The sequence below is a fragment of the Lepisosteus platostomus genome, chromosome 7, assembly GCF_059453375.1.
Source record: "Lepisosteus platostomus isolate fLepPlt1 chromosome 7, fLepPlt1.hap1, whole genome shotgun sequence".
Lineage (NCBI taxonomy): Eukaryota > Metazoa > Chordata > Actinopteri > Semionotiformes > Lepisosteidae > Lepisosteus > Lepisosteus platostomus.
Window position 1 is genome coordinate 41,667,628 of NC_142617.1, and position 26,286 is coordinate 41,693,913.

Below are 26,286 nucleotides of genomic sequence, written 5' to 3' on the forward strand. Positions count from 1 at the left end.
ACATGCAAGCTCCGGGATCTTCCTCCTTAACACCCTGCCTTGGCAAGCACACACTCATGTTAACTGAATGAGCTGGAGGTGAGGCTGAGGATGCTACACAAAGTCCCAGAAACAGCAGAGAAAGAGAGGCAGTGGGAGCTCATCTCACAGCTCAGGGTTCATGCAAGAACTCCTCTTTAGATTATTACTTGGTAAGCATCCTTACGGTTAAAGATAATCATGAAGCAGCACAGTAGTTAGCCCTGCTGATTCACGACGCCAGGGTGCTGGGCGTGATTCTGTCTTTGGGTTTGCACGTTCACTTCAGGTTTGTCTGGGTTTTCACCAGCTGTTCTTGTTTCTTGTTCCCCTTTTTAAAGACATGCAAGTCGCTTTTGAGTGGCTGATCAAAATACCCCACTGGATTTTATCCCTATGAGAAAGTGTCACTAGTTTCTATGCCTCATCATCAGACTATGGGTGGAGAGTCTGTCAGCTTTAAAGACAAAGGTCATACAAATCGGATTCTGAAATGAATCAAGTAAAAAAAAAGGCAAGTTTTACATAAGATGTGAGTAATAGAACGAATCGGTAAGATAAATTGTGAGAGCTCGCCCCCTTGTGGCACTAATATGAAAATGCAGTGCTGCTAACATGAGGACATTTGTTCCGGCAGTTGATGAAGGTCCAATAGCTGGTGTTCATGCTTAAAGCAACCCAAGTGAACAAACCTGTGCCAGAAATGTTGAAGCTTCAGCATCCTAAGAAATATTAATTTACAAATTAGTAAATAGTAAAATCTCTGGATGGTTTTGTATATACTGTAACATCTGACATTTATTATTCATCTTGTCTCATCTGACTGGTAGTAACTCACTCCAAAATCAGGTTTTCCGGAAGGATGGTGGAGATGATGCAAAGCTTCATCACTGAAACAATTACTAAGAACAGGATCAACAAGAACAAAGCTTCAAAAGGTAATTAAGTTTAATTTAGCTGGTCTCTGCTAAAAACTGAGAAAAAAGGTTACAACCCAACACTGCTGGGCAAGATATGCAAGCATGGATACAGTATATCAGAATGAAGGCAACTGTGTTTTATACGCAACACTTCCAAGTACTGCACACTGCAAACAAAATATAGTATACATGTATGTGATTTTTCTGTGATATTGGAGCTTAATCCAAAGCATTCTCCAGCTCTAGAGCAGCAGTCAGTGTTTTTGTAAACGCGCTAATTTTAGTGCAGACAGCTATTTTGTGAAGCCGTTTGACGCAACGAGAAGAACTGTGCAATAAAATCTAACTAGCAATTAAAGCAACGAAAACATTCATTATAGTCTAGGATAAAAGACACTCCGAACCTCTGAATGTAGGGTTCCGGACTATATATGTCTCCGGTATTGTCTCACTGTGGGAGGCCTGGCTGACTTTTTTTCCATTTGCTTCTTGGAGGACAGGGGAGGGAATCGCTCCATGCAGCTCCAGAGATTTGTAGCAGGGGTCCGCACGAGCTCAGACCCCACCCCTCCCCAGACTGGAACCACTCACGCCCCTTACTGCACCCTCCCCGTGGGCAGGCGCGGCAGGCAGTAGTAGGCGCCGGGGAAGTGGCTCAGGTTGACGGGGTTCCCATCAAGACGAACGTCCTCCAGGGCCTTGCGGATGTAGCTGGCGTCATGGCTGCGGCAGAAGGTTTCCTCGTGCAGAGTCTGAATGCGGTTACCCTGGAAGGGAGGAGAGGGCGTAACGAAAACAGTCTCAGGTAATCTCTCAAACCGTACTGCACCCTGCCTTCTTCTGGACCTCATTTCGTCCCTTCCTGTCCTCCTGCTGCGCCTTCAAGCCAGCCAGCCGATTTCTACGTGAAAAACTGCACGCACACGGCAAAAATACCATAAATCGGATTTTTGGCTGAAATGTCAGTTGGTGTGAGGAGACCGGGGGTCGTGCCAGAATGATGTGAACAAGACAACAGCAGTGTCCTTTGCTCCCATTTTTAGACTGCTTACACATCATCCAAGAGTTTAGCTTAATTACGTCTCGGGCTTTGGCAGCCTGCAAGCCAAATCAAGACCTTGAATACAGTCATGTTTCCAGTAATGAGTCATTATCACTAATGAAGCAGAGAGCTGTGGGTGTCTAGAAAACATTTCAGCTGCTTCCTCATGGGGACTCGGCGGCTAATGGGAAGGAGATCAGCACTGATGGCGCGTGCGACGAGGGGAAATGCGATCTGTACCTGAAGATGCAGCACCCGCAGGCTGTCGGGCAGAGGCAGAGGGATGAAGTCAAGCCGATTGTGGGACAGGTACAGGAACTCCAGGTGGGTCAGATCCTACCCAGAACAAGCAGAAAAGGTAAAACACACTGCGGACGCGCAGGCACTTCTTGACAGAAAGGTGGAGCTATTTCTCCACCATTCACCATTCAGATAGGCTGTTGAAAGAGGCTCCTGCATTTGGAACAGTTCATCACGAGTGGGTTTTTCCAAAATACATTTATGACCCACTATAACTCCTCCCACATTAGCAATGGCCAAGTTTAGAAGTGAGAAAAAGAACCAAGCTTTTTACACATCTTACTCTTCTTCATCATGTGATGATGATGTTATGGTGTTATGGTGTTGGGGTGCAGTGGTTCAAACTACCCCTGAAAGGGTAGATGTATGAGTGGGTGAGCTGCCTAGCTTCTTTCCACATGGGATGGACAATTCAGAGTAGTCAGATAACCTGCTTTGTAGAGGTGGGAGAAAATCAGACTACCTGGGAAAAACACACATGAAACCTTGGAGAACAACCAAACTCCGCTCAAGAAGGCTTCCCTGCCTGGAATTCATTCCACAACTCCTAGAGTTTAGGAAGTAGCACAACAAATGCCATGCTGCTGTTATATGATAAATACTCCATTCATCCATTTTCTAAACAGTTTTATCCAGCTCAGGGTCAGGAGAGCAAGCACAGGGCACAAGGCAGGGTACACCCTGGAAGGGACGCCAGTCCATTGCAGGGCACACAGACACACACCAGGGCCAATTTCCCTAGAAGCCAATCAAACTGCCAACTTTTTTTTTGTCTGTGGGAAGAAACAGGAAGAAACCAAAGTCTGCAGAGGAAACCCTCATGATCATGGGGCAAACATACAAACTCCACACAGCTAGCACCTCAGGTCTGGATTTGAACCCAGGGCCCCAGCGCTGCAAAGCAGCAATGCGCCACTCTGCCATCCACAATAAACATTCAGTAAGTCAAGTTAAGTTGAACTGAACAGTTGACTTGTAAAGACCCTGAGATAGTGCAGCTCATACTGTGGCCTTTTCGATGAAAAGGAGTGTGGGAGTCTGCCTAACCTTGAAGGCTTCCTGCCGGATCCCTACAGTCATCAGCTGGTTGTTCCTGGCATCGAGGTAGCGCAAGGTGCCGGGGAGCTCAGGGAGCCTCCACAGTTTGTTATCAGGCACCAGGAGCTCCTGCAGGGCGGGAAGCAGCCGCAAGGAGTCCTCGTCCATCTCTGAAACCTGGTTCCCAGTCAGGTCGATGCGTTTCAGCTTTTCTGAAACACACACAGGAGCAGCTAAGTATTTGATACACCTTCTGTCAGGGCTGTGCTTCTGCTCCTAGACTTCACAGCATCAGCTGTCACTGACTAATATTGTAAGATCCCAACGGAATTGCATCACAAAAGCCAACCTGTCATTTCTAAAGCTCCTTTCCCAAGCTGAACTTCATCTGTCCTCAGTCTCATGGGAAACTCACTTGTCTGAGGGGTGTAATGCTACCAAACACCTACCATACAAAAGACACATTCAATGAAAAAAATGAACATAAAAAGATCCCTGCTCGTTCTTTTTAGATGCATGCCAAAATGGATTGGCTAGCACAGTCTACAGTTACAGAGACAATAATAATAGTAAACTTTTATTATTAAAATAAGGTTTTGAGTCTGGATTTGAAGGAGTTTAGAGAAGGTGACTCTCCGATATCCTTGGGGAGAGAGTTCCAGAGCTTTGGGGCATAACAGGAGAAGGCCCTGTCCCTCATAGAGTGTAGACGGGGACAGTTAGGAGACCAGAATTAGAAGAGCAAAGGTTGCGAGGTGGGGAGTAGGGCGATAATAGCTCAGACAGGTACTGAGGTACCAAGCCATGCAGAGCCTTATAGGTGAGCATGAGGATTTTGAAGTCGACACGAAACTTGACAGGAAGCCAGTGCAAGGACTCTAGGATAGGAGTAATGTGATCTAGACCTGGTCAGGATTCTGGCTGCCGAATTTTGACAAGCACATGTTCCTGAAGTTGCCCTTGGTAACAAGCTGATGGTGAGAACAGACATGACCCCCCACCCCTGCTTTGTCCCAGCCTCGGCCCTATAGGGTCATACTCAGATTGAGGAAGTCGGTGGCCCTGATGGTCTGGATTCTGTTGAAGCGGGCATAGAAGTAGGTCGTTTCTTTTGGCAACGGGGGCACGTGCTCAATGTCGCTATCGTCACAGTACACCGAGGTGCTCAGGCACACACAGAGCAGGCAGGTGGGCATGCCTGTAGGCAGACAGAGACAAGCACAGTGAATTACTCACTAGTGCCAAAATATTAGGAACCTCTTAATATATGAACATCTTAGGGTGTTCCTAATATAAAATAAAAATTAATATGCATAATTGACATTCTAGAAGCCCCTGCTTGGCTTATACTCACCCCGCCCAGTCTGGGGTCCAAACAGACCTGGCCTGTCAAAGTCCAGTCGGGATGTCACTGGGGGGCTTGTGGGCTGTGGGCGGGAAGTTACTTCCTGTTCTGCATCAGGGGGCGGGGTTGTCAGCAATGGTGTGTGCTGATTGGCAGGGGGGAAAGTGGAAGGCGGTGCCACCGTGCCAACTTCAATCTGCATCTCAAGCACATTCCAAAAGCGGAGCAGCAGGTTTAGTGACAGAGAGGCTAGGTTACTAGTGTTTCACATCCTGAAAAAAATGTTTTTGAGCCGTAGAGATTCTTATTATGTAGGACTGTCACCTAATCCAGCTGTTAAGAGTACAAACTACCATCACCGTTGCTACAGATACCTGGTGTACAATCTGGATCATTTAGGAGATCTGCTTGCCTTTAAACATTATTAAACAGTGATTATCAGAATATGTTCGTATTGAATAATGTCTCTCTGTTTCAGCTCCCCTTGTTTTCTCATTTGTCCCATTCTTTGTCTTCCCTACCCTCCTTCACCTTGGTCTCTGGATCCTCATAGTCGTATCCGTCCACATAATTGCTGATGTCGACGTTCACCCAGTCTGTCTCCTCGCTCAAGTTGAAGTTTCCCAGGTCTATAGAGTCCAGCTCTGCCTTTCCAGGGGGGGCACACGTGCAGGCTGCCAGCAGGCTCAAGGCCAGGGGGAAGAAAGTTAGGATCTGCTCCATCCTTGAAGGGAAGGGGGCATGATTAGGTTTGTAATAGGACTCAGTGAGCTGTTACTACTGGGTTTAAAAAGAGATTTTTGATAAAGACAATAAGATGTAATGAGATACAAGCACTGAGCATGTAACAGAGGAGGCACAAACCCTGCAGTGTCTTGCATTTAGCTGGCAGGCTGACACAACCTGGTAGGCTGGTAGACGATTAAAACATGGGTATGGAGACATTGAGGGGATACAGGACAACGGCATTGTGCTTGGGATCTGGTGTGGGGTGGCAACATCATTCATTTTACTGTCATCATTTCAACTGATCTTGTATCTCTGTCATATTAATTGATTTAACCAGCTGTCAGTGCTATTGACAGCTTGCACTGCCTAAATTGCAGTAGCTATAGAGGACAGTGCAATGAATGAAGATTACCCAGTGCTGAAGTTTTCTGATTGACATGGGGAGTTTATGTTTACAATCTTGGTGAGATCCCTGGACTTAAATGCAGTTCATATGTACATAATGGCGAAATAATGGTGTTATTGGCCTTTTGCACTGCTTTTAAAAAGTTAACTGCAGACACAAGTCTTCTTTTTCTTCTTCGAAACAAGAAATGGAGAAATAAAGCAAAAAGCTCCCTGTGTCCTCAAGCAGAGTTTTCCCAATCAAAAATACAATTCTCACCGGATGACAAAATTGCAGAGAAATAAAAGAAAGTCGTGCACAATCATCCTTGCATTTCTGATATTAAGTTGATGTTTTCCAGCCCCACTGCCTCCATCCAGACAGAAAATGAGTTCAGTCTCCTAGCAATGCCGAGTGGTGCAAGACAAAGGGCTTTCTTCTCTTTAAACAACCTTCACCAGACCAGACAGCATGTCCCCATCTCACAGACAGCCCTGGCATGCTCAGGTTTCAGTCCAAATCACGCCTGGATAAACAAGACTTTACAGACTCTGGAAAAGGTAAGGTTATGTCGGGCGTATGGTATATACAGTAAAATGAAGCAGTGGCCCCTGTAACCAAAAGACTCCACAAAGTTCAGAATTCTCTTATTTGGTGGTATACTTGCAAAAGCATTTCCAGTTTCCATCTATATGACCATACCTAGATAAATACTATTGTAAGGATAATAATTTGTTACAGTAAATACATTGATAAAACACTATAAAGCAGAGAAAACAGATAGAAGAGATACAGAAATTTTGGACTGAAAAAACAAACAAGCTGAAGAACAAAATGCCTCCACAGGAACACTTCCAAAGTCACACACAGCACTCCTAAATTAACATTCCAGGTGGCTAATTACATTTCTGAAAGAAATACAATCATTTTTCGATTCTCCTCAGAAAGAAAAGCAGGCCCAGGAGGTTCAGCCTAAAACAAATTAATCCAGCCGGGCCTAACATACTTTAATCCCTTTGTAACCAGCGAAGGAGGCAAACCTTGATAAAAAATGAATAGGAAGCCGTTTGATTCCAGGCAAGAACTGAGAAGATACAGTGGGCTTTTGATGAAGATGAAACAGAGGAAAAACACACAAGCGGGTACCTTTTTCTGCGCCTCTGCCTCGTCGCGACTCTCTCCTTTTCTGTCTCCCCTACCTTGCCTGCGGTTCCGGAAATCTCTGGAGAATGTACGCAATTGCCCAAACCCCCTGTTGCTCACTTTCAGCCTGAGTGACACTAGCAGACTAACTGCCCAGTACTGGAGGGGGTGGGGTAAGGCTGTTGGAGCAGTGGAGGTTATTTACTCAGCTGCCTGAGATTTGTGTGTCAGACACCTTTGGCCCATTCACAGCTGGGCAACACAGCCCTACCGATCAATATCCTTCTCTTTGTTTTCAAGAGTGACCAGAAGCACAACTGGCAAGCGCTCCCCCCCCAAAATGGTCTGCTTGAGAGCTCTTAAATGTCTGAAAAATTGACATAAACAAGTATTTGTAAATTTATTGGGGGGCATCAAATTTAAAGAGCTGTCTTGCTTCATGCTGATGACATACCTTGCAGCCAAGCATCTAAGGACAGAGATGAGATGTAGATAAATTTCCACAAAATTCAAGATAAACAAGCACATCACTAATAATAATAATAACAATAATAACAATAATAACAATAATAATAATAATCATAATAATCATAATAATAGTTAAAACAACACAGCACCTTTCGTGATATGATGTATTGAGTGAACACAATTTAAAATGAATTGAAAAGCACAATGGTGCTTTTTTGGTCAAGAACTATTGACTGACAGCCACAGACAGAAAAACCTAAAATCTAATTTTAATTTAATTACATTGGCCTTCCTATGTCATGGGTTTTGCAATGTCCTCACAGCCTCCTGTCCCAGAGCAAGCATTCCCCGTGGATGAAAGCTGTTAGCTCGGTTCCAGAGTCCAGCCTTGCCTGATCCCTCTTCACCGGAGAGGGGATGAGAAACATTCCACTGCAATGAATCAGACCCACTCGCCAGATTTTTCCAATCCAATCCATAATGATTTCCTATCATGACACTTAACAAAACAGGATGCCTATAGCATTAACAATTAATAAACTATTAATGTGACAGTTTCATGTTTTTTCATGACAGTTCAAGTTAAAAGCTCAAGTTTTAACATGATATATACTATTGTTTTTTACCAGTTCCTATTTTTGAAGGCATCTGAGGGGTACTGCCGCAACCTACATGAAGAATATGCTGTATTGTGAAAAATTCTAACATTATCAAAGTATCTCTAACGATATATATATATATAAAATATTTCATGGAGGTGCAATATAAATTAAATCATAGCATAAACTAAGGCAAAACTTGTCCATTTGAAATATTAAATGGCAATTGAAAGGTCAGAGCTTAATGTGGAAATGTCATTTCCACGTGGAATAGTAGGAGAAGGTGGAAATATCACACAGTACATAAGTATAAAAATCGTCTCATGGCATGCAGCTAGACTGACCATCTGACACAGTGGCATTTACCTTGAGATCTTAACATTCTGAAAGCAGCTCAGCATGACAGTGTGCCGGCAGTCAGGACTGTAATCCGTTTCTAAGAAACTGGCCTCTCATTTGATTTGAGAAATGGGTGCTTGCAATTAGTCAAACAAGAATAAGGTACATGAATAATCAGAACTCAATGCAAACTCACGTGTCGCTTTTTCATGATTTCAGTGCGGCTGTGCAGAAAGTACAATAGAGAACCCACATTCCATTGTCTAATCTTTATATGCAGCACAAACACTGTGGCTTTACTGAGCTTTGTGTAGCCTATGTAGTGCACAAAATAGTGCTTTCTGGTCTTGAACAGCTTTCAGGGGTAAGACAGCTCTTCATTCTGCACAGTTCGGGCTCCTAAGGGTATAGGCTGCCTATGACTGCCTGAGGGTGTCTTAGCATAAACAGACATTGATGAATGGAGGCACCTTCTCTGGTAAGGTTGGAGGGAGTAGCTACATCAGCACGTGGGCTACAAGGGTAAATTCAAAGGAAAAGAGTGAAATAAGCAGCTTTTATGCAGTAGAGTCTCTTTCTTCATTTATTCTGTAGAATATGTTTAGATGATGATTATGTTCACTCTGCAGTCTGTGATAAAGTGGTCTAGCCACATACACAACACCAAGGAAACAGCCTCTCGGCTTCAAGCATGAGGGAGTTTTGCCAGAATCCTACAAGGGGAGCGATGTGAGAGATTCCTCGTCTGGCATCAGGGTTCCTGGAGCTCGACATTACCTTGTGTCCTAAATTCCTGGCAATGGTGCAGGAGGGACCTCTTTTCCCATGCCTGAGCAAGAGCTGTGTGTTTGGAGGGCGTGTGTTGGCGCAACTGAGTGACGCAGGGGTCTTGCCCAGGGTGTCACCATGGGGTCCCTGCTGAGGCCTCTGGAGCACAGCTCTGTGGGAAACCAGCTTCTTGGGGCATCAGCTTGGACTGGAGGTCACAAGAGTGCCTCTGCCAGTGCCACTTGTGCTCGCTGCATGCCAAAAAAGCCCTCTTTAAACCGTCCATCTGGATTCCCAGCTCCTGGAAGGCCTGGAACAAACACACAAAGCGCAGAGAGTGGGAAGGAGTTTGTGTGGGCTGATGAAGAAACCCGACTGTGTTGAAACCTGTCATTGCTATTTCACAAAGGGCTCAAAATGTGGGTAGCAGTGCAGGAAACAGCACACTTCACAGCCAGAGAATCAGAAGAGTCGACAGCTGCACTCCTTATCTTAATTTATACTCAACCAAGTTGCTCCAAACTGCCTTGGCAAGAAAAACAAACTATGCCCAGCCGCCCGTTTTCCTAATGAGGAGGTATTTCGGTAGACATTTCCACCTCCACAAAAATGATAATGAAACTCACAAACCGAGGTCAGGTGGCACCAAACAGCCAGCAGGCTCAGAAACAACAAGGCTACATTAAACCCAGGTCCGTCACTGCCGGGTCTTAACACGGCAATCACTTTACGCTAGAAGATTCTTGTCTTAATAAGCAAGTCATTTACTGTAAAACCTTATCACAATGACTGCCAAATGATTTCTTGGTAGTGCCAGGGAGTGGGAACTGTTTGAAATTCATCCCCAGACTTTTTTTTCCTGCCTCCTTCCTGACGTGAACGTTAACATCTTTTCGTCCGATGCGGGGTTGAGTACACAAACAGGACCTCCAGCCTGACCTCAGAGCAAGCTGTGGGAACCGAATTTGACTCACAGGAGAGACATGGGTGTGTGTGTGAGTGGGTGAGCAAGTGCATTCTGTACTGAAGCCTGTGGCAATACAGAGGTTACAGTAGGAGTTTCCCACTCAGAGCAGCAGGAAAGTATTTGGAGAGAAAGATATTCTCAGTTGCTACAGATACACAGGGGTGCTATCTGTGTAGGGAGAGGGGGGATGCAACCAGCCCACCACAGCTGGCCCAGGCTTGAACCCAGATCTAGAATGATTATTTTTATTCTTCTATTGACCAGACATTTATCATTCTTGGTGATATATGCTACTGTTTTGCTTGTGCTTGTATTTCGTTTGTAAACGTCACCCATCTGAAGGCAGATTTCGTCATTGTGGATTAGGGGGTGTGGGGAGGAGGGAACCCATCCCAAATGTCTTTTTCCAAATATCCCTGCCCTAAAAAAATCCTTACTGCAGCCCCAGAGATGCAGATATTTTATTGTTAAAACACACAGCCTATGCAAACTTCTTTCATAATGTTTACCCATGAAGCCTCATGTGAGGTGCATGTCTTCTCATACAGCAGTAAAAAAATAATTTCAACCTTACAAGGAGAAACAACATATTCCATGTGGCACTACTGAATCCAATCCAATTATGGAAGTAATAAAAAATGCTAATAAAAGAGAGGAATTCTGCATTATGCTTTTTATATGAGTTTGTTTAGGCCTCCAGTAAGTGTTTGCGGGAACCGAAAACTTAATTCAGCTGATTGACAGTTAATGTCATACAATTATTGCAAGTATTTCAGTATTTGCAAAGTACAATGCTGTTATAGAGAGTAGCTGGATTGGGCACTTAGCACAGGACCTGAGCCATGCGGATGCCATGTTTGTGTCTTTCCTAAAACAGTTTGGATGAGTTTCCTGGACTCTTTGCAACAGCAGACAGGCATCCCGGGTGACTAACCTCCACCAGTGTCCCAGGATCCCCGGTGGAGCAGGCTGTGGTAACTGAGTCTTCGTGGCGCTGTGAACTGACCCACGTGCAGTCCCCTCAGGTTGTGAGAACCGGGCTGCTGGCCCCTGCGATGGCCTATAATTAATGGAGCGGGACACGGGTGCACACCCCAGAGACCAATCTGTCTGCGGAGGGCCAGCCTGCTGCGGCTCTTCCTAGGACTCCAGCTCAGACTCGGAGCGAAGGTGAGCTGGGGATTTCTGTAGCTCAGAGGGGTACAAGACCGGTCTGCATTAACCCATCAAACACAACACCTCCACAGCTGCAAAAAGAAGAGCTCAAATACCACATCTGTGAAAATAAGAATATCACCACCTGTGAATCTCCCCGAGAGTGTGCTGTTTTACAATTTTCCAGATTTGTTAAACGTTGTATTTACTGTACACCTTTTTTAATACTTTCCAGGGCATTATCATGGCAACAGCATGGTTAATCGACAGCTCTTTAAGGGACAGTTTTCAAGAAAGCGACACTTGAATCAGCACAGGAATGGGGGAGAGCAGAAATTATTTTTTTGTTCAATGCTAGATATGAAGTTAATTTTAATCTGTTTTGTTTTGTTTTCTTCACATCTGTATAAAGTGATGCTTCAGTAAATGTAAATGCATCTTTCTGTACTGCATTTGTTTTGCATGCAAAATATATGAAGGGATGTATATGGTGTTTTGAGCCCCATGCATCATTTCTTCAAGCAATATTGTGGAGATACGAAAAGTAAAAAAAAGACATACAGATAAAAATTAAACTGTGACAGCAAAGACAAACAATATATAGCCTAAGACTGTAGCTGTAAAAAAAGGAGACCGCAAAACAGTTCATGTTCACACTTCAGAGCAAAGAAGGTCAACCAAGGTTATGAAGGCTGTGGTAATTTTTCACCCAATAATACCTGAAAGCCAAGCTCTCATGATTACAAAGCCAATCAGTCATTAACACTGATACGGAATAGTGCAAGAAGGGTGCTCTTGCAGATGAGGCCCAGAGAGTGTCTTGAAGTATGCAGTAAATGTAAAGAAATTTGTTTAACAAAAAGCATTTTCTTCCCACTGTGGGAGGACCAGAACATGAGCATGTGTGTGTAATTTTCAGGAGTACCCCATGTTTCCCCAGGCCTGTCCTAAGACATATTTGTTGCTTCTGGAGTCATACCTTCATAAACCACCTTGTTGGCACACCTGGAACACCACAATATAAAACAGTTCTAACAAAAACAGGTCATTAATGCTCATCTTAGAGGATCCAAAAGACCTGGGGACTTCCGGTAACACAGGTCACTGTGAGCACTTTTTCTTTCTTTACCTTCCTTAATTTGTATTTTATTTCCTGTTTCAAACAAATGATTGTGCTCCATTAACATGTTGTTGCCCCATCATTAAAAGCCTCTACTTCACAGCTAACTCCAGGGTGAAGGAGTGCCTCCCTCTGAGAGAACGCTATCTTGGGAACGCTCTGTGTCGCTGCTCTCCGTCTCAACCCCTTCTCCGAGGTCAGAGGTCGCACAGCTCTGGGACCACTTCACCAGGGGAGGGGCTGGGTGAGGAGACAGGGTTGTTTGGTGCTCTTAGCAAAAAGAGGCTTGCAGGGCACTGCTGGGCAAAGAAGAGATGGTATAAAAAGGAGGAGGTACAGTACAGTCTGCCAGACAGAGATCGCCTGAGGAAACAGACTTTGTTTGAAAGCTGTCACACAACCCCCTCCCATCACAATGCGCTGCTGGGCTGCTCTCCTGCTGGTGCTGATGATCACCTCAAGCCAGGCTTTGATAAGGTAACTTTTTTCAGAGTACTTGTCAGCTCATTAATGCATGCCAGAGACAAAAAAATTCTAAAAAAGAATGCTTGCAATGATGCTTAAGAAAAATGAACCCTGTGGCTCCCTACATCAGTAAATTCTTAAGAATTCTTAAGAAAACTTACCAGGCAATTTCTTTCCACAGACATGATGTAGTTGTACTAGTATGAATCTGTTTTACTGCTGTTTCCCACAGCTTTTGTGTTGATTTAATGTAGGCTTACAAGTTTGCTTTGAGTAACTGAAATTCGATTTATGGGGCTTTTGTCATGCTACAGTGCTACACTTTTACAAGCACATTCCCGACCTAGTAAGAACACCCCAAATGCCCTTTTCTCTCCTCTGCGATGCAAAGCACGGATTGCGATGACAATAATAATAAAACAATGATTACTATAATAATAGGGTGGCATGGTGGCACAGGGGTGAGCGGTGCTGCCTTGTAATGCTGAGGCTCTGGGTCCTGGGTTCAGATCCTGGGGTGTTGTCTGTGTGGAGTTTGTATGCTGTCCTCATGTTTCTGTGGGTTTCCTCCCACAGTCCGAAGACATACTGGTAGGCTATTCTGTTTCTTCAAAAACTGGCCCTGGTGTGAGTGTGTGCAGGTCCGTGTTTGTTTGTGTGTGTGTGCCCTGCGATAGACTTGAGCCTGATGCCTGCTGGGATAGGCTCTGGTTCCCCTGGGAGCCTGTATTTGATAAAGCATTTAGAACATGGATAAGCTTTGGCGTTTATCAGGAGCAGAAAAACAGGATTTGATGGGAAAAGGGAAGAGGACTTTTATGCTTCATTTTCATGTTTTAAACAGGTGTCTAGTATGACTTGATGAAGTTACACCTTCTTGATACTGTACAAAATGCAAAGGACATTAAAGTGTCACATGAAGGAGATTAGGCTCACTCAGACAGGTTTACTCTGTACATGATGCAGATGACCAAGGAAATTATTTAAAACTTTTGATTTCCACTAGTATATGATATTCAATTATATTATTTTTGGATACAGTACATCTTAGACACAAAAGTTTTCTCAACACAACATTTTTCTATTGCTCTAACAATTGTTATTAATACAGCTTTGCTGTGGGTGAGAAAAAAACCAAATGATTTAGTGAATTTTTTATTCGCACTGATCAAGGTTCAGTGGTCACACGTGATCAAAGTAATTTAAGGTGTACATATGAACAGCCCATAGGGAATTCTGTAGCAGCTAAACCATCACTTTTACCAATCAGATCTAATTAACCCACTGTCCGCATCATTAACATAGTCTGTTCTTCTCTACATATTAATAAGGATACTTTTTGTACTACAAAATACTGATTTGTAAGGATTAACTGTGAGCATTATCTAAACATTTTAAAACAAAATGGCTAAATTTCAATACAGGTTAACCATAGCTGTGGAGTCCTGCAGCTCAACAAATTTATCCCTGCTGACAATTAGTGCTGGAGGTGTTGATTTCAACCAGTTTAAGTACATAATATGCAGAACACAACAAGCAGAACTCAACTGGGGTAAGGCCACTCACAGTTTTGTTCCAGTGTGTTGATTTCTGTTCATCTGATTCATCTCCTCTCCCGTCAGGATCTCTCTGAAAAAGATGCCCTCGATCCGGGAGACCCTGCGAGAGATGGGCGTCTCCCCAGCCCAAGTCTTTGCCGAAATGGCCCAGAAGATGGGATTGGAAACACCTCCCAGCAACGGGACCGCGCCCACCCCCCTCACCAACTACCTTGATGTGAGACCAGCAAAACCTTTTTAATGTGTACCGAGTAAAAAGTTAAAATGTGAAGAAAATGACACATTTTTAAGTCAGTGTTGGCCAGTTCTGGAACTCCACAATGTGCAAGTTGTAACTCCTCAAGACTTGGAAAAATCGCAGCCAGTTCATGAAGATCTTAGCTTAATTAATAAATTGTGCACCAAAATGTTTTCAAAACCATTAACACGCTGCAGCTCCTGAGGACTACCAATCAGGTGTCCCTCCCAACACTATGGTGCTGATCTTTCAGGCCAGTGAACGTCACCTCCGACCCTCAAGAGATATTGGATCAACTGGCTGATTTTCTTCTCGGGACTTTCAAAGCTGAGGAGTTAAAGTGAGCTAGAAAACCCTGCCGGAGTGTGCATCGCCATAGTAATTAACAATACAGGTCAGCGATGTCTAGCTGTAGCTGCAGAGTAACACAAGCCATCATGTTTTGTGTGTCACCTGTAAATCATCAATTTCCAAAACCACTGGCTTTCACCTCTTGAACTGTTGATTTACTCAATGGCGTGGATTAGATTTGAAATTAAAATCACATCTCTCAAAGACCACAGCCAGCCATTCCTAACTTAACTAAATCAAATCACAGCCACAGCTCATGTGTTCCAAGTCCGTGCAGGGCTATGGATTTATGGGTAAGCTATTAAATATGTGAATCCCCTGGACCGGAGCTGGCCATCCCTTACAGAGATGTTATAAAGGGTGCAGCTCGAGTTAAAAGCAGTATGAGACACCAGCTTGCGCTCTTCTGCGCACAGCTCCAGTGTTTGAGGATTGGCACAGACTTTTTTAAAAGAGATGCAGGAAAGAAGAAAAATGCCATAGCGTTTGTAGTGCTTATTATCAATTATGAAGTTAATTATAAAAGAAAGACATTTCCCATAATTTCCAGTCCAAGATTGCAATGTAGCCTCTCATATCCTGACACCACAGTTTACAAAGTACGGAAAATACATTAAATTAAAGCAACAATGAGTTGTGGTTCTTTTTTATCTCCACCACAGGCAATTATGGCAATATTAGAGTGATCGTCAAATGCTCTGACAGCTGTTTTTGCGATTCTTCTTCCCGGTCCCCTCTCTGTCTCAGACGCAGTATTTTGGGGAGATCAGCATTGGTTCGCCTCCACAGATGTTTAATGTGGTATTTGACACCGGCTCGGCAAACCTCTGGGTCCCATCCTACAGCTGCTCCCCTCTCTACACCGCCTGCTGTAAGTACCGAGAGATGGACAGACTAGGGAATTACACCATCTCAGTTGCATAAAGAAACAAACTGGGCTCTCGTGGTAGTATGCTTCTGCCTGCAAAGGAGATACCTCAACCGATGGAATTATCCATCCCATATCCAGTACAACAAACTTTTAATTAACTTAAAAGACAGACCATCAGTATACAGTAGATCTGTGCTATCAAGTGGAAATGCAGCACAGCCGTTATTGCACTGACTCCTTGTTGCCAGCAGGGGGCAGTACTGCACAGCTGCAATGTCCTTATCTAAATCTAGATCAGAAATTCAACTATCCAGATGTTTCAGGAATTAGACATGTTCATAGTCACCTTTTTTAGGAAAAGCTTATATGCAAAACTCAGATATTAAATAGAACGCTCCGAAAACAAATGTTACGGATAAATTCTGGATGGAGCAACAGAAGTCTGCCTAAATGCAATGCTTTGCTATACAGTAACGGCATTTTTTTTTGCTGCATCACTGCATCACTTTCCAGTTTCCCACAACAGGTATGATTCCTCTAAATCACGGACTCACATTGAGAATGGAACAGGCTTCTCTATCCAGTACGGGTCTGGAAATGTCCGAGGATTTCTCAGTGAGGATGTGGTTGTGGTGAGTTCAGTTCTCATACCATCATAGGAACTTGGTTTTAATTTAGTGCTTAAAACTCAGGAATACGTGTGCATGTGTATGGGGAGTGTGCTGTATTTCAAGTGCTTGAGAGTATAATATGTTCTACAGAAATTTAAGCAACTGAGGCCAGATTTTCTTGTTTTACTTCTCCGCAAAGGTAAAGTGTTTTTATCCAATTGGACATGAGATTCTCATCTTGATGCAGCTGCCACGTTAACAGTAGATATTCTTTCACTTTTAGTTTTGCCAATTGTTTTGAGGAATTAACCAATTTCAAACCACCCAAGAAATTAGCACGCTGCCTGCTCATTCCACTGAGAAAGCCAGCAGCTTCAAGTGAAAGCACTTCAGCTATCAATGTCTTAAGTGCCCTCAATCCACTGACAAACTGTCTTTCCTCGTTATTCTGAAACACGGAGCCAAGGTCAAAATGTTATGTCCAGTGTCCTTTGTTACAGTATATTAAACATGAATGATCAATCTGGAAACCTCCTGGGCTTTGCATTTCTTCTCCCACCAATAGTCTGGGTCCTTGTGGAACTTAACTGTCTGTGGGACATCTGGGACACATCGGGGGGCTGTTTAATTATTTTTTATCACCAGTTCACTGATTTTATTGTTTACAGTTACAGTTTGTCTTTGACTATAACCATTTTGTTACATCCGGATCACACAGTTCAAAATGTTGCCTTCTTGCCCCTCTGTAACTACACAGCAGGCTTAATGAAGATGACAATCATGTGTTTAAACACTGATCAAGACCTGCTTTGGCATTTTGCCTGCAGTGTAATCAGAAACTGACTCGAGCTAACACAATCAAAGGAATCAGAACATGACTAATCCAGCTTTGACAAGACACGCACACATCACACTGTAACGTCTCATAAGTGGAACATAGTAATACTGTATACTGTATGTTCTGACAATCAAGTAAGTGTGAAATGGAGATCTAAACAGAAAAGCTGTGGAACAAAATGATTTTCACTCCAAGTAGGAAAATAGGGGTATTGTCTGCCTTATAGCAAGCAGTATGCCTACAGGAAGAGCATTAAGGAGCTTTTTGATCCTTGAAACATTAAGAATTGTAGGTTCAAGCCACAGGCTTTTGTACTGAGTGTGCTCATAGAACAATAAAATGAAGTTAAAATTACTTCAACTGGACCTGTCTGCTCAAATATTCTCAAAATGAGGCAATGAGTTAGAAATGTCCTGCGCCTGGTCTTTGCTAAGACCAGTGAGTATTCTGTGTATTGGCTTTTCTGAAGTTTCATATTTACTGAAAAAATTCCATTAATTTACTTGTTTGATACAACTAAAACTTCAAAACTGAGAGACAGAAGAGAAGACGTAAACAGATTGTCCAGAGGGGAAATAGGTTTTCGGTCTCTTGGCTTTACTTCAATACACGCAAACTCATTTAGACACACCCTGCCCTGTATGGGCGGCCTAGACAAGGGGTAGCCATGCTGATCTCCATTGTCTCCCCTACAGGTGGGGGGTATACCAGTGGTTCAGATGTTTGCTGAGGCAACTGCGCTACCTGCTCTGCCTTTCATCTTTGCCAAGTTTGATGGGGTGCTGGGGATGGGGTACCCCAATGCAGCTATTGATGGGATCACCCCTGTTTTCGACCGCATCATGTTACAACACGTATTAAAGGAGGAGGTCTTTTCTGTTTATTACAGCAGGTAGGCAGACGGTTTTATTTTAAAAAGGTAGCAAGTTTCAAATACTATTTACCCCTGGGTTTTAATAAAAAGAAGGGTTTGGTCACAGTTGTCTTTCTCACACGGAAGCCCGCTCTGCTTAGGCCTCTAGATGAGATGTTAAACTTAAGTCCAGACTATCAATAGTCTTTTAAGATCCCATGGCGCTAGCTGACAAGAAAGTGTCTAGTGTCCTGCCTAATTCCAGTACAGGCTCCCTTAATTAAAACTTCCCTCTTTCTATTTCATTGGTGAAGTAAACGTCTCACTTTTCCAGATCATGAGCTGTTTATTGGAGAGGCCAGTACTGCACTGCAGGGATGAATGAAATGAAGTGTGAAGTGTTAAGGGATCTTTGAAATGCACTGTAAAAAAAGACAAGGACATCTCTTTATTATAGTTTTTAAACAGATTGCATTGCTGCTAAAACCAGGCAGCTAACTATCGCCTGTGCGTACAGAGCTGAATGTTTGCATTCTAGACAAGAGTTTGCAGCTTACAGTCATTCTAAAACGAAATACTTTAATTTAATTTAATTATGATGCTCACTTCCCATAATTGATGCTCATGGTTCTGCCTCCACAATTCTGTATATTGCCTGAGAATGTATGTGTGTGTGATTCAGAGCTTCTTATCTTTTATCTTACTGTATGTCTGCCAGGGACCCTCACCACAAGCCTGGAGGGGAAATAGTTTTAGGAGGGACAGACCCACAGTACTACACTGGACATTTCAACTACTTGCGAACCAGCAAAGAGGGGAAATGGCAGGTGAAGCTGACAGGGTGAGGCTGAAATCTATCTAAAATCTGAAATCTGTGGCTCAGTGTGCTCCTCTGATAGCCCCCCCCCCCCCCTTCTCTAGATCACAAGGCTTCAGCTTGCCTAATTAAGCAATTAATGAGTTCAATTAAGTAATTATGGGCTCAGGTGGAAAGAGAACCAGAAACCTTTTGGCTCCTGAGGACTGGAGTTGAGCTGCTTTAGCTCTTCTATAAAAGCTTATTATATTTATCATAAAAGTTAACTTCTATAAAAGCTTATTATATTTATCATAAAAGTGAACAATTTACTTAGCTTTGACGATCTTTTCTCATACATCTATGGTTCAAAGTGCTTTAACCAGAATTACAGCATGCCTTCCACAGCAGGTTCTCACCGCCCATATATTTTTCCTTCTCATGCAAAAGGAAACTTATATTCATCCTCATCATATATCGTATTCTCTGAAATTCCTGTCCCCTTCTGTACAACTCCCTCTCTCTTGTTCAGGGTATCTGTGGGAGCAGAGGAGCTCTTCTGTAAAGAAGGCTGTGCAGCTATGATTGACACTGGCTCCTCCTACATCACAGGCCCCGCCTCCTCTGTGTCGATCTTAATGAAGGCCATCAGAGCCACCCAACTGGCAGAGGGAGAGGTATGGAAGTGGCTGGGCATTGATTCTACAGGCCCATTTACTGTACTTTTAACATAGCTAATGCTTTTCAAGTCTGCTGATTAAACCTATGGCCAAAAAAAATCTTCACATTATTCAGGTACATCTGTGTGTAAGAATATTGTTTTGCAGCAAAGAGAAACTCAAGATATCACAGTCAACTTCTCTTGAAAACACAATGCCTTAGAAATAAAAAATCAGCCCTCTGCATGTACAGTATTTCAAATCAATAGTGTCACTAATTTATCTTATTCTTAAGTGATAAAAAATGTGGTAGAATGGTATGGAAATCTAGACTTGCATGCATGCAGACATGTACAGTATCAGTAGTTTCTAGTCTGATGCACCTGGAGACATCATCAGTGATGTTATCTGGGGTCACTGGGTATTTCAGGTTTTTCAATATCAGCCGAGGTTGATCACGTATAAAACATGTGATGGCTTGAAAAAAATAGATATTTAAGTGAGATAAAAGAGTCTGTGATGCTGATCGTTTGAGGCAATCATACTTCATTCAAGCAGTAAGAGATCCCGGTAATTATTGCTGGGGGAAATCTTTTCAAATAAATACTTTTGACTGGATGTTCATCATGTTACACTTCCAAGATACCTTTAATATCTTGCACCCAATCAAACATTCTTCACAAACACAGAAAAAAGATCTGCGATTGCCAGCCTGAGCTATAACATAATTTGCAAATTAAACCGATAACATCTGCAAGAGTTTGATAGCAATCGCTAGGAGGACAGGGCTTTGAGTTCAAAGAGATGCACCAGATGCACCAAAGAAAAGAGATGACGATTCCCTACCTAAAGGGCCATGGTTACCTGGAACTGAAACAGACAGCAATATTCTCAATGTTGCGTGAATGAAAAAAAGAGAACACTTTAGCTCTCTCTCTCTCTTTCTCTCTCTCTGTCAGCTGTGGTATAAAAAATAAAAAAGGAAACTATTCAGGGATCGGTGCCAAATATGGTTTTATAACTACAATTTTTTTGCGGTGAAACATAATTCACTCGTGTAACACTTTAGCCAAGAGGGAGTTCCTAGTGTGTACACTGTGTAACTAATTCAAGCAGAGACAGTTAATAAGGAGAACCAAGCAGCGAAACCAAACCCCTAAACAGAACAATCACATATTATATTTTACAGAAAACAATGAAAGGCAGAATCGGAAGTTGCACTCACAGGATCCCAAATGTTCCATTACTGTGGTCAAGCACCATGTATCAGTGCAGAAGGCCTCACTCTGAGCTCTGCTCGGGAATGTGAGTGTACTGTACCTTTAACTACTTATGGCTATGGTGGCATTGGCTCTGGTCCCAGATACATAAATCTTTAAATTGCTTTAGAGGACTATGGTGCAACCGTTAAAGGTTCAGTGCGTGTCTCGTGGGAACTGCTAGGCTGATTGGAGGTTGCGAACAGAAAATAAGAAAAGTTACAAACCCCAAAAAATGCATTTCAGTTCATCTTGTCAGTTACTGGCTCACTCATCCAAGGAGCCTTGAAATGACCTTTAGCATTTAGCAGTAACACTGAGAATGCTGCTGTTTAGTCACTCACTTTGTGCTCTCGGGCTGTTGAGAGTGGACCGATGCTAAATAAATTCCACACACTCAAGCAGTTACGAAGATCCACTGTAATCTCTGTTCAAGATTAAACAGGTCCATTCACAGCCCGGCTGAACCACTGCATTGGCCATCATCAATATCATTAATGAGAAGTGACAAAACGTCATGCACCAGACAAATTGACTGCACCAATAGAACAGCTAGAATTCTCTGCATCCAAAGAACACTGCCACCTTCCTCAAGCTGTAGCACGTCTGACAACTGAGTAATATTCCAATCCAAGGTTAACTGGAACTCCATGGAAACTAGAAACAGACAGATAGGATTCCAAGCCAGTAAAAGATACAATGAAAAGTAGACCATATACTGTACTGTAGATGTGCAGGATCAGTAGTAAGGATCACTGATTTTTTTAAAAAAAAGCTTTTGTTTGTTTTGTGATTTTTATTTTCTCTTTCTACCCAACAGTACACAGTCAACTGTGACCAGGTGAAAGCCTTGCCCAGCATTTCATTCAACTTCGGAGGTCATGAGTATTCATTAACTGGGGAAGATTACATTCAATTGGTAGGTCACAGTCACACACTATAAATTCACCACACACAGCATGTAGTCATGGAATCTTGAACAATACTAATTCAATCCATAGTCAACTTGAAACTTTTCCCAGTAATGTTTATTTCTCACTCCAATCTATTTAATGAAATAATCACATTGAAACAGCCATTTAAAACATGTTTGAGAATGCCGCCATCCTAACATGACTGTAATGTCTGTTCAGCTTCTGGAATGTTTGAAAAGTGTCCATGCAGGAGGTAGAAATATAATTTTGTCTTGAATAATAAGGTATAATATTATGACACAGAATATCCTGTGAAGTCTAGAAGCTGATATGCTGTAAGTTGTGACAAGTGTGTGCCAGTCAAAGCACAAAGAACTGCTGAATAAACTGTTGAAATCACATGCTGAGAGACGGCTGAATAAGGCAAAAGGGAGCAGCTCAGCTGAAAAAAGCTGAACTGATGTTGCCTCTCAATCTCATGGTTTGTGTTTCCAGACATTTCATATATATGGGATTTACCAGTACAAGACGCCAGAGCCCTAAGTTCAATGTTATTTGCTTCATGTGAGCATTTTGAAACCTTTCAATTTGTGTATCACATGCCAAATCAACAACCATGTTTCCAGTGGGTTTTGTTTTATTTAGTTTTACCCAATTTAATAAGGCATACATTTTGGTAACAACTCATTTCTCTTTTCCCCTTTAAGTGAAGCCTTCCTGACATTAAGATGGCTCGATTTGAAAGTGTCTTGATTTGAAAGACAAGGAAAAACCTAAATATCAAATGGTAGCACAGGTGTGTAAAACCCTCCAGACTTTGAGAGGATGGAGGGGACATGGATGACCGTGATTCTCAATACATTAAAACACTCAATTTAAAACTCCTTGCAAGGTGCCTACTAAAATAAGAGAGCCACCAGCAAAGTAATACAATGCAAAAAGAAAAACGATTTAACTTTTGGTGCTGTAAGGTTTAACTTAGAAAAGCAATGTGCATCCAACCTGTAAATGTGCTAACACTTTGAGAGGGGTTTAGCTTTCCTGAATGTATTTTGAACAGGAAAAAAGGGGGATACTGCTTTCTGAGCACCCCATCTACACTAACTGTCCCTAAGGGCCCCACGGCTTGTAACTGTGGCAGATCTTCTGCTCCCAGCGCTGCAGGCATGTCTGCCAGGAGCCTCTTGTTTCGCACAAATCAAGGAGCAGAGTGCGAGGTAAGAGCACAAGGGAACCTGGGGACCACCTCGTGACCCACCACCTGTCTCTTTCCACAGCAGTCGCAGCTCGGGGAGGACGTGTGCGTGGTGACCATCACCGGCCTGGATCTGCCCCCGCCCACCGGCCCCGCTTGGATCCTGGGGGCCAACTTCATCGCCCGCTACTACATGGAGTTCGACCGCCGAAACAACCGGATAGGCTTCGCCAGAGCGGTCTGAGGCTGGCAGCACACTCAAACGTCGCTCCCAGCGGAAAGATTTGTTGCAACCAGAGAAAGGAGGCTGTGTATACAAGAGCGAGATCCAAGAAACTCACAAAAATTATTTTTAAATTAGCTGTTCAAATTAGCTAGTAAAGCAACCATGCAGGCTAGTTGGACCAAACAGCCTCCTCTATCATTTGTAACCTTTCCTATGTTTTCAAATGCTTGTTTGTTTAAGTATTTACTATACAACATGCTGCCTTTTTTGAAACATGTTGTATTTAGAAATACAACAGTGCTTGTTATGACAGTAGGACCTTCACACAGTACACACTCCTGTAAGAAAGGGGAAAGACCTGCAGAGATCAGTCAGTTTGCCTTGGGAGATTCCCCTACCACACAGACATTACAATGCTCTCTGCTAATCACGTCTCCCATGTTGTGCTGGTCTACTGGTATCTTGACTCTTCTTGCAAAAGGACAGGATGTTCAGTTGCTCCAATTAAGCCAATACTCTGCAACTGATTTGGATCTGCCCAACAGATGTGGAACCATATGAAATGAGTTGGAATGCAAACCTGCAGAATTACAAAATCCCACTTAGCTGATCTTTAAAGGCTTCAGTAAAAATGTATTTTGGCCTTCCAGTGAGTCATTTTAAAGATTTCAAAAATAAGTCCATCTATAAAAACAAAATAAACCTACCTAATACCTGGCAAAAGTCTACTTGAATTGGCAGCAAACAAGACAACCCGTTTAAAACATGCCCTAATCATAACTATGTCTCCATAACAACTGCAAACCATTAAACACTCCTTTGTTCATTCAACAATTTCAGTTTGTGGAGAAAATGTGAGTGGGACTGTGGTCAAAACCTAGATACTCCATGTCTTATTTACAAAACCTGAACTGTTGTTAAATTTTACTGTATGTGAGCTTTTCTTTTGCTTTAGAAGCCTGATTTAAAGCCAATACCTTTTGGAATACTTCTCATAATACTGTATGTATACTTTTGCTTACTTTCCAACTTGAATCAATACAAATTTATGTGTCAACAGTGTACAACACATCAATACATTTGCCCCACTCTTGAGAATGTTGCAAAGAAAATGTTTTTCACCACTTTACTATGGGCAATTTTTCCAGTTAGATTAAATATGAAGTAGTCCAAGTAATATAAAATGCGTAATGCAAAATGCAGAAGTGCATGTTACTGCACTTATTTGATGCAGCGTGGGTAAACCCACAATCCTTGATAGCACTGGAATGTGAGCCCTAACATTGTGCGCCATTATTAAAACCAAAACTAAATCCTTCTATTGTCTCCCCAAACGTTTCTCTGCCCCACGATGTTTCCACCCGCCTTCTCTGCCCATTGCTCCTGCTGTCTGATGTTGCCCTTTTCATTGCCTGTACAGGCATTTCATTTTAGTGTTTGAACCAATGCCTGGTCAGTCTTTTTGGAACGCCTCTGCTGTTTAATATATTCAAACCATACACTCATTCGGTTAAAGCCAGTACTGTCGATTAGCCTCAACACACAACCCAAAGCTGATGCAGGCTGGAGTAAAGAGAGCTGCTAGATGTAGCCAGTGGTGTCTGATGTATCCAGTTATATCCAGTTATTGTGTCAAAAATTAAATAATCACCTACACCCAGACTTTGCCACTGCTGCATACAATGTAACCACACCTGCAGAGGGCAGGATGAAAGCAATAAACACCGAACAAACCTGATGTTGATGGCTGTTCATTAGAATTTATGATTGCTTGATTCGCTGTCTGTTCCCCCATTCTGTTAATGTTTAGTCTCCATCTTTTTGCTAACAGTGCAAAAGCACTGTCTTTATTTCCTTTGGCTGTGTCCATTTTCCTTCCTGCCACAAGTTTGTTCTTTGAAAAGTTTAAGAAACTTCGATCCAATTATTCAGTGCAAACAGTGATTTTCATTCCAGCTTGTGTTTCCTATGATAAGGGCAGGCACACAGCACACAGCAACAGCTTCAATAGCTTTAATATCTTAAAAGTGAGGGCAAGAGACAGAAGATGGTTTTCTTATCAGCAAAAGTCAGACATCTTTGTAAATGCAAAGGAACTTCAAAGTCTAATGCCCAATGTGCTTTGGTCGGGATGGCTGTTTTCAACACAATAATTTTAGCTGTCACACAAAGTTGAGAAACAGAAGAAATTAAAAATACCACCACCAACACATCACGATGCAGGACAGTTTATATCGGACATCTTATATCTGACATCAAACCCTAAAAGGGTATCACTTTACAAACACTTAAAACAAAAAATTAAAAATAAAAAAATTAAAAATGAAAAAATAGCAAAAACAACAAAAAAACTATTATGCCATTCCGAAATCTGTGACTTTGTTGCAAAAACATTGTAAAAGCTACTGTATGTAATCAGTATGTAATCAATTATGTAATCATAATCATCATGTAAACATTATGTGATCATGTGATCAGGGCATGTCATCTGTTTTGACATCTCTCAATGCTCCTGGAAACTGAATTAATGTATTATTCATATATTGCTAGCAGGGACAGTAACTGAACTAACAGTTCAATGTTGTCTTCAACATGCAGTGGAAACTGATGCTCTTTACTGTGGTTCCAAATCACTTCCTGGGAACACTCTGCACAGAGGATTCAGACAGAATCCAAGACTGGGCAAACACCTGGTGGTTTAACGACAATTTAACTTGTCTCCATTTAATGTAGGGTTTGCAAAGCAAGCAATGCAAACAGAAATTGTAAATGCATGTGGGGAAGCAGTAGAAAAGTAAGCAATATGTTAGGCTGTACAGTAAACATAAAACTTCAAATTAAGAAAAGTTATGTTAAAATTGTATAAAGCGCTAGTAAGACGTCATTTAGAATATTGTTTGTTTAGCTTACCTTAGTGAAGAAGAGTTATCTGTTCAGATAAGGAATAAGGCAACGCAAAACTACAGTATACGCTATGACAAAGAGTGTAAGGAGAAACAGCAGAATCCTGTGAAATACAATTAAAAGCAATCAACAAGACTGGGAGAAAGTACAGTGAATAAAAGGAGCATTCAGATCATTACAACTCCTTGCTGATCAAAGAGGTCTTCCTGTT

General features: G+C 42.4%; 2 protein-coding genes across 5 annotated transcripts in view; one reads left to right on the top strand and one right to left on the bottom strand.

Moving 5' to 3' along the window:
- Positions 1-948: 948 nt before the first annotated feature.
- optc (opticin) overlaps positions 949-26,286 on the bottom strand; it is a 132,612-nt gene continuing 107,274 nt past the window's right edge. Inside the window, exons 1-8 of one of the 4 annotated variants that reach the window (XM_088640464.1) lie at positions 7,671-9,404; positions 6,977-7,389; positions 5,195-5,387; positions 4,673-4,859; positions 4,358-4,516; positions 3,328-3,530; positions 2,221-2,316; positions 949-1,705 (exon numbers count right to left, since the gene is read on the bottom strand). In XM_088640464.1, the coding sequence (XP_088496590.1) occupies positions 1,535-1,705; positions 2,221-2,316; positions 3,328-3,530; positions 4,358-4,516; positions 4,673-4,859; positions 5,195-5,386 (1,008 nt within the window). In that variant the 5' untranslated portion in view covers position 5,387; positions 6,977-7,389; positions 7,671-9,404 and the 3' untranslated portion in view covers positions 949-1,534. Of the gene's footprint in view, positions 1,706-2,220; positions 2,317-3,327; positions 3,531-4,357; positions 4,517-4,672; positions 4,860-5,194; positions 5,388-6,923; positions 7,398-7,670; positions 9,405-26,286 lie in introns of those variants that run through there. The other 3 variants (XM_088640462.1, XM_088640463.1, XM_088640465.1) reach the window with 3 other exon arrangements.
- Positions 12,664-24,909, top strand: ren (renin). The gene is made up of 9 exons (XM_088640461.1): positions 12,664-12,813; positions 14,424-14,577; positions 15,697-15,820; positions 16,334-16,452; positions 17,965-18,161; positions 18,841-18,963; positions 19,451-19,595; positions 21,657-21,755; positions 23,028-24,909. Exons 1-9 carry the CDS (start codon positions 12,752-12,754, stop codon positions 23,187-23,189), a joined length of 1,185 nt encoding a protein of 394 aa, XP_088496587.1. The 5' UTR covers positions 12,664-12,751; the 3' UTR covers positions 23,190-24,909.

What these genes read in the sequence shown, in the direction of transcription:
- ren (XM_088640461.1), top strand. Translation starts at nt 12,752, where the DNA reads ATGCGCTGCTGGGCTGCTCTCCTGCTGGTGCTGATGATCACCTCAAGC. An exon ending in CCCTCACCAACTACCTTGAT is followed by an intron (nt 14,578 to 15,696) that starts GTGAGACCAGCA and finishes TCTCTGTCTCAG; the next exon opens with ACGCAGTATTTTGGGGAGAT. An exon ending in TCAGTGAGGATGTGGTTGTG is followed by an intron (nt 16,453 to 17,964) that starts GTGAGTTCAGTT and finishes TCTCCCCTACAG; the next exon opens with GTGGGGGGTATACCAGTGGT.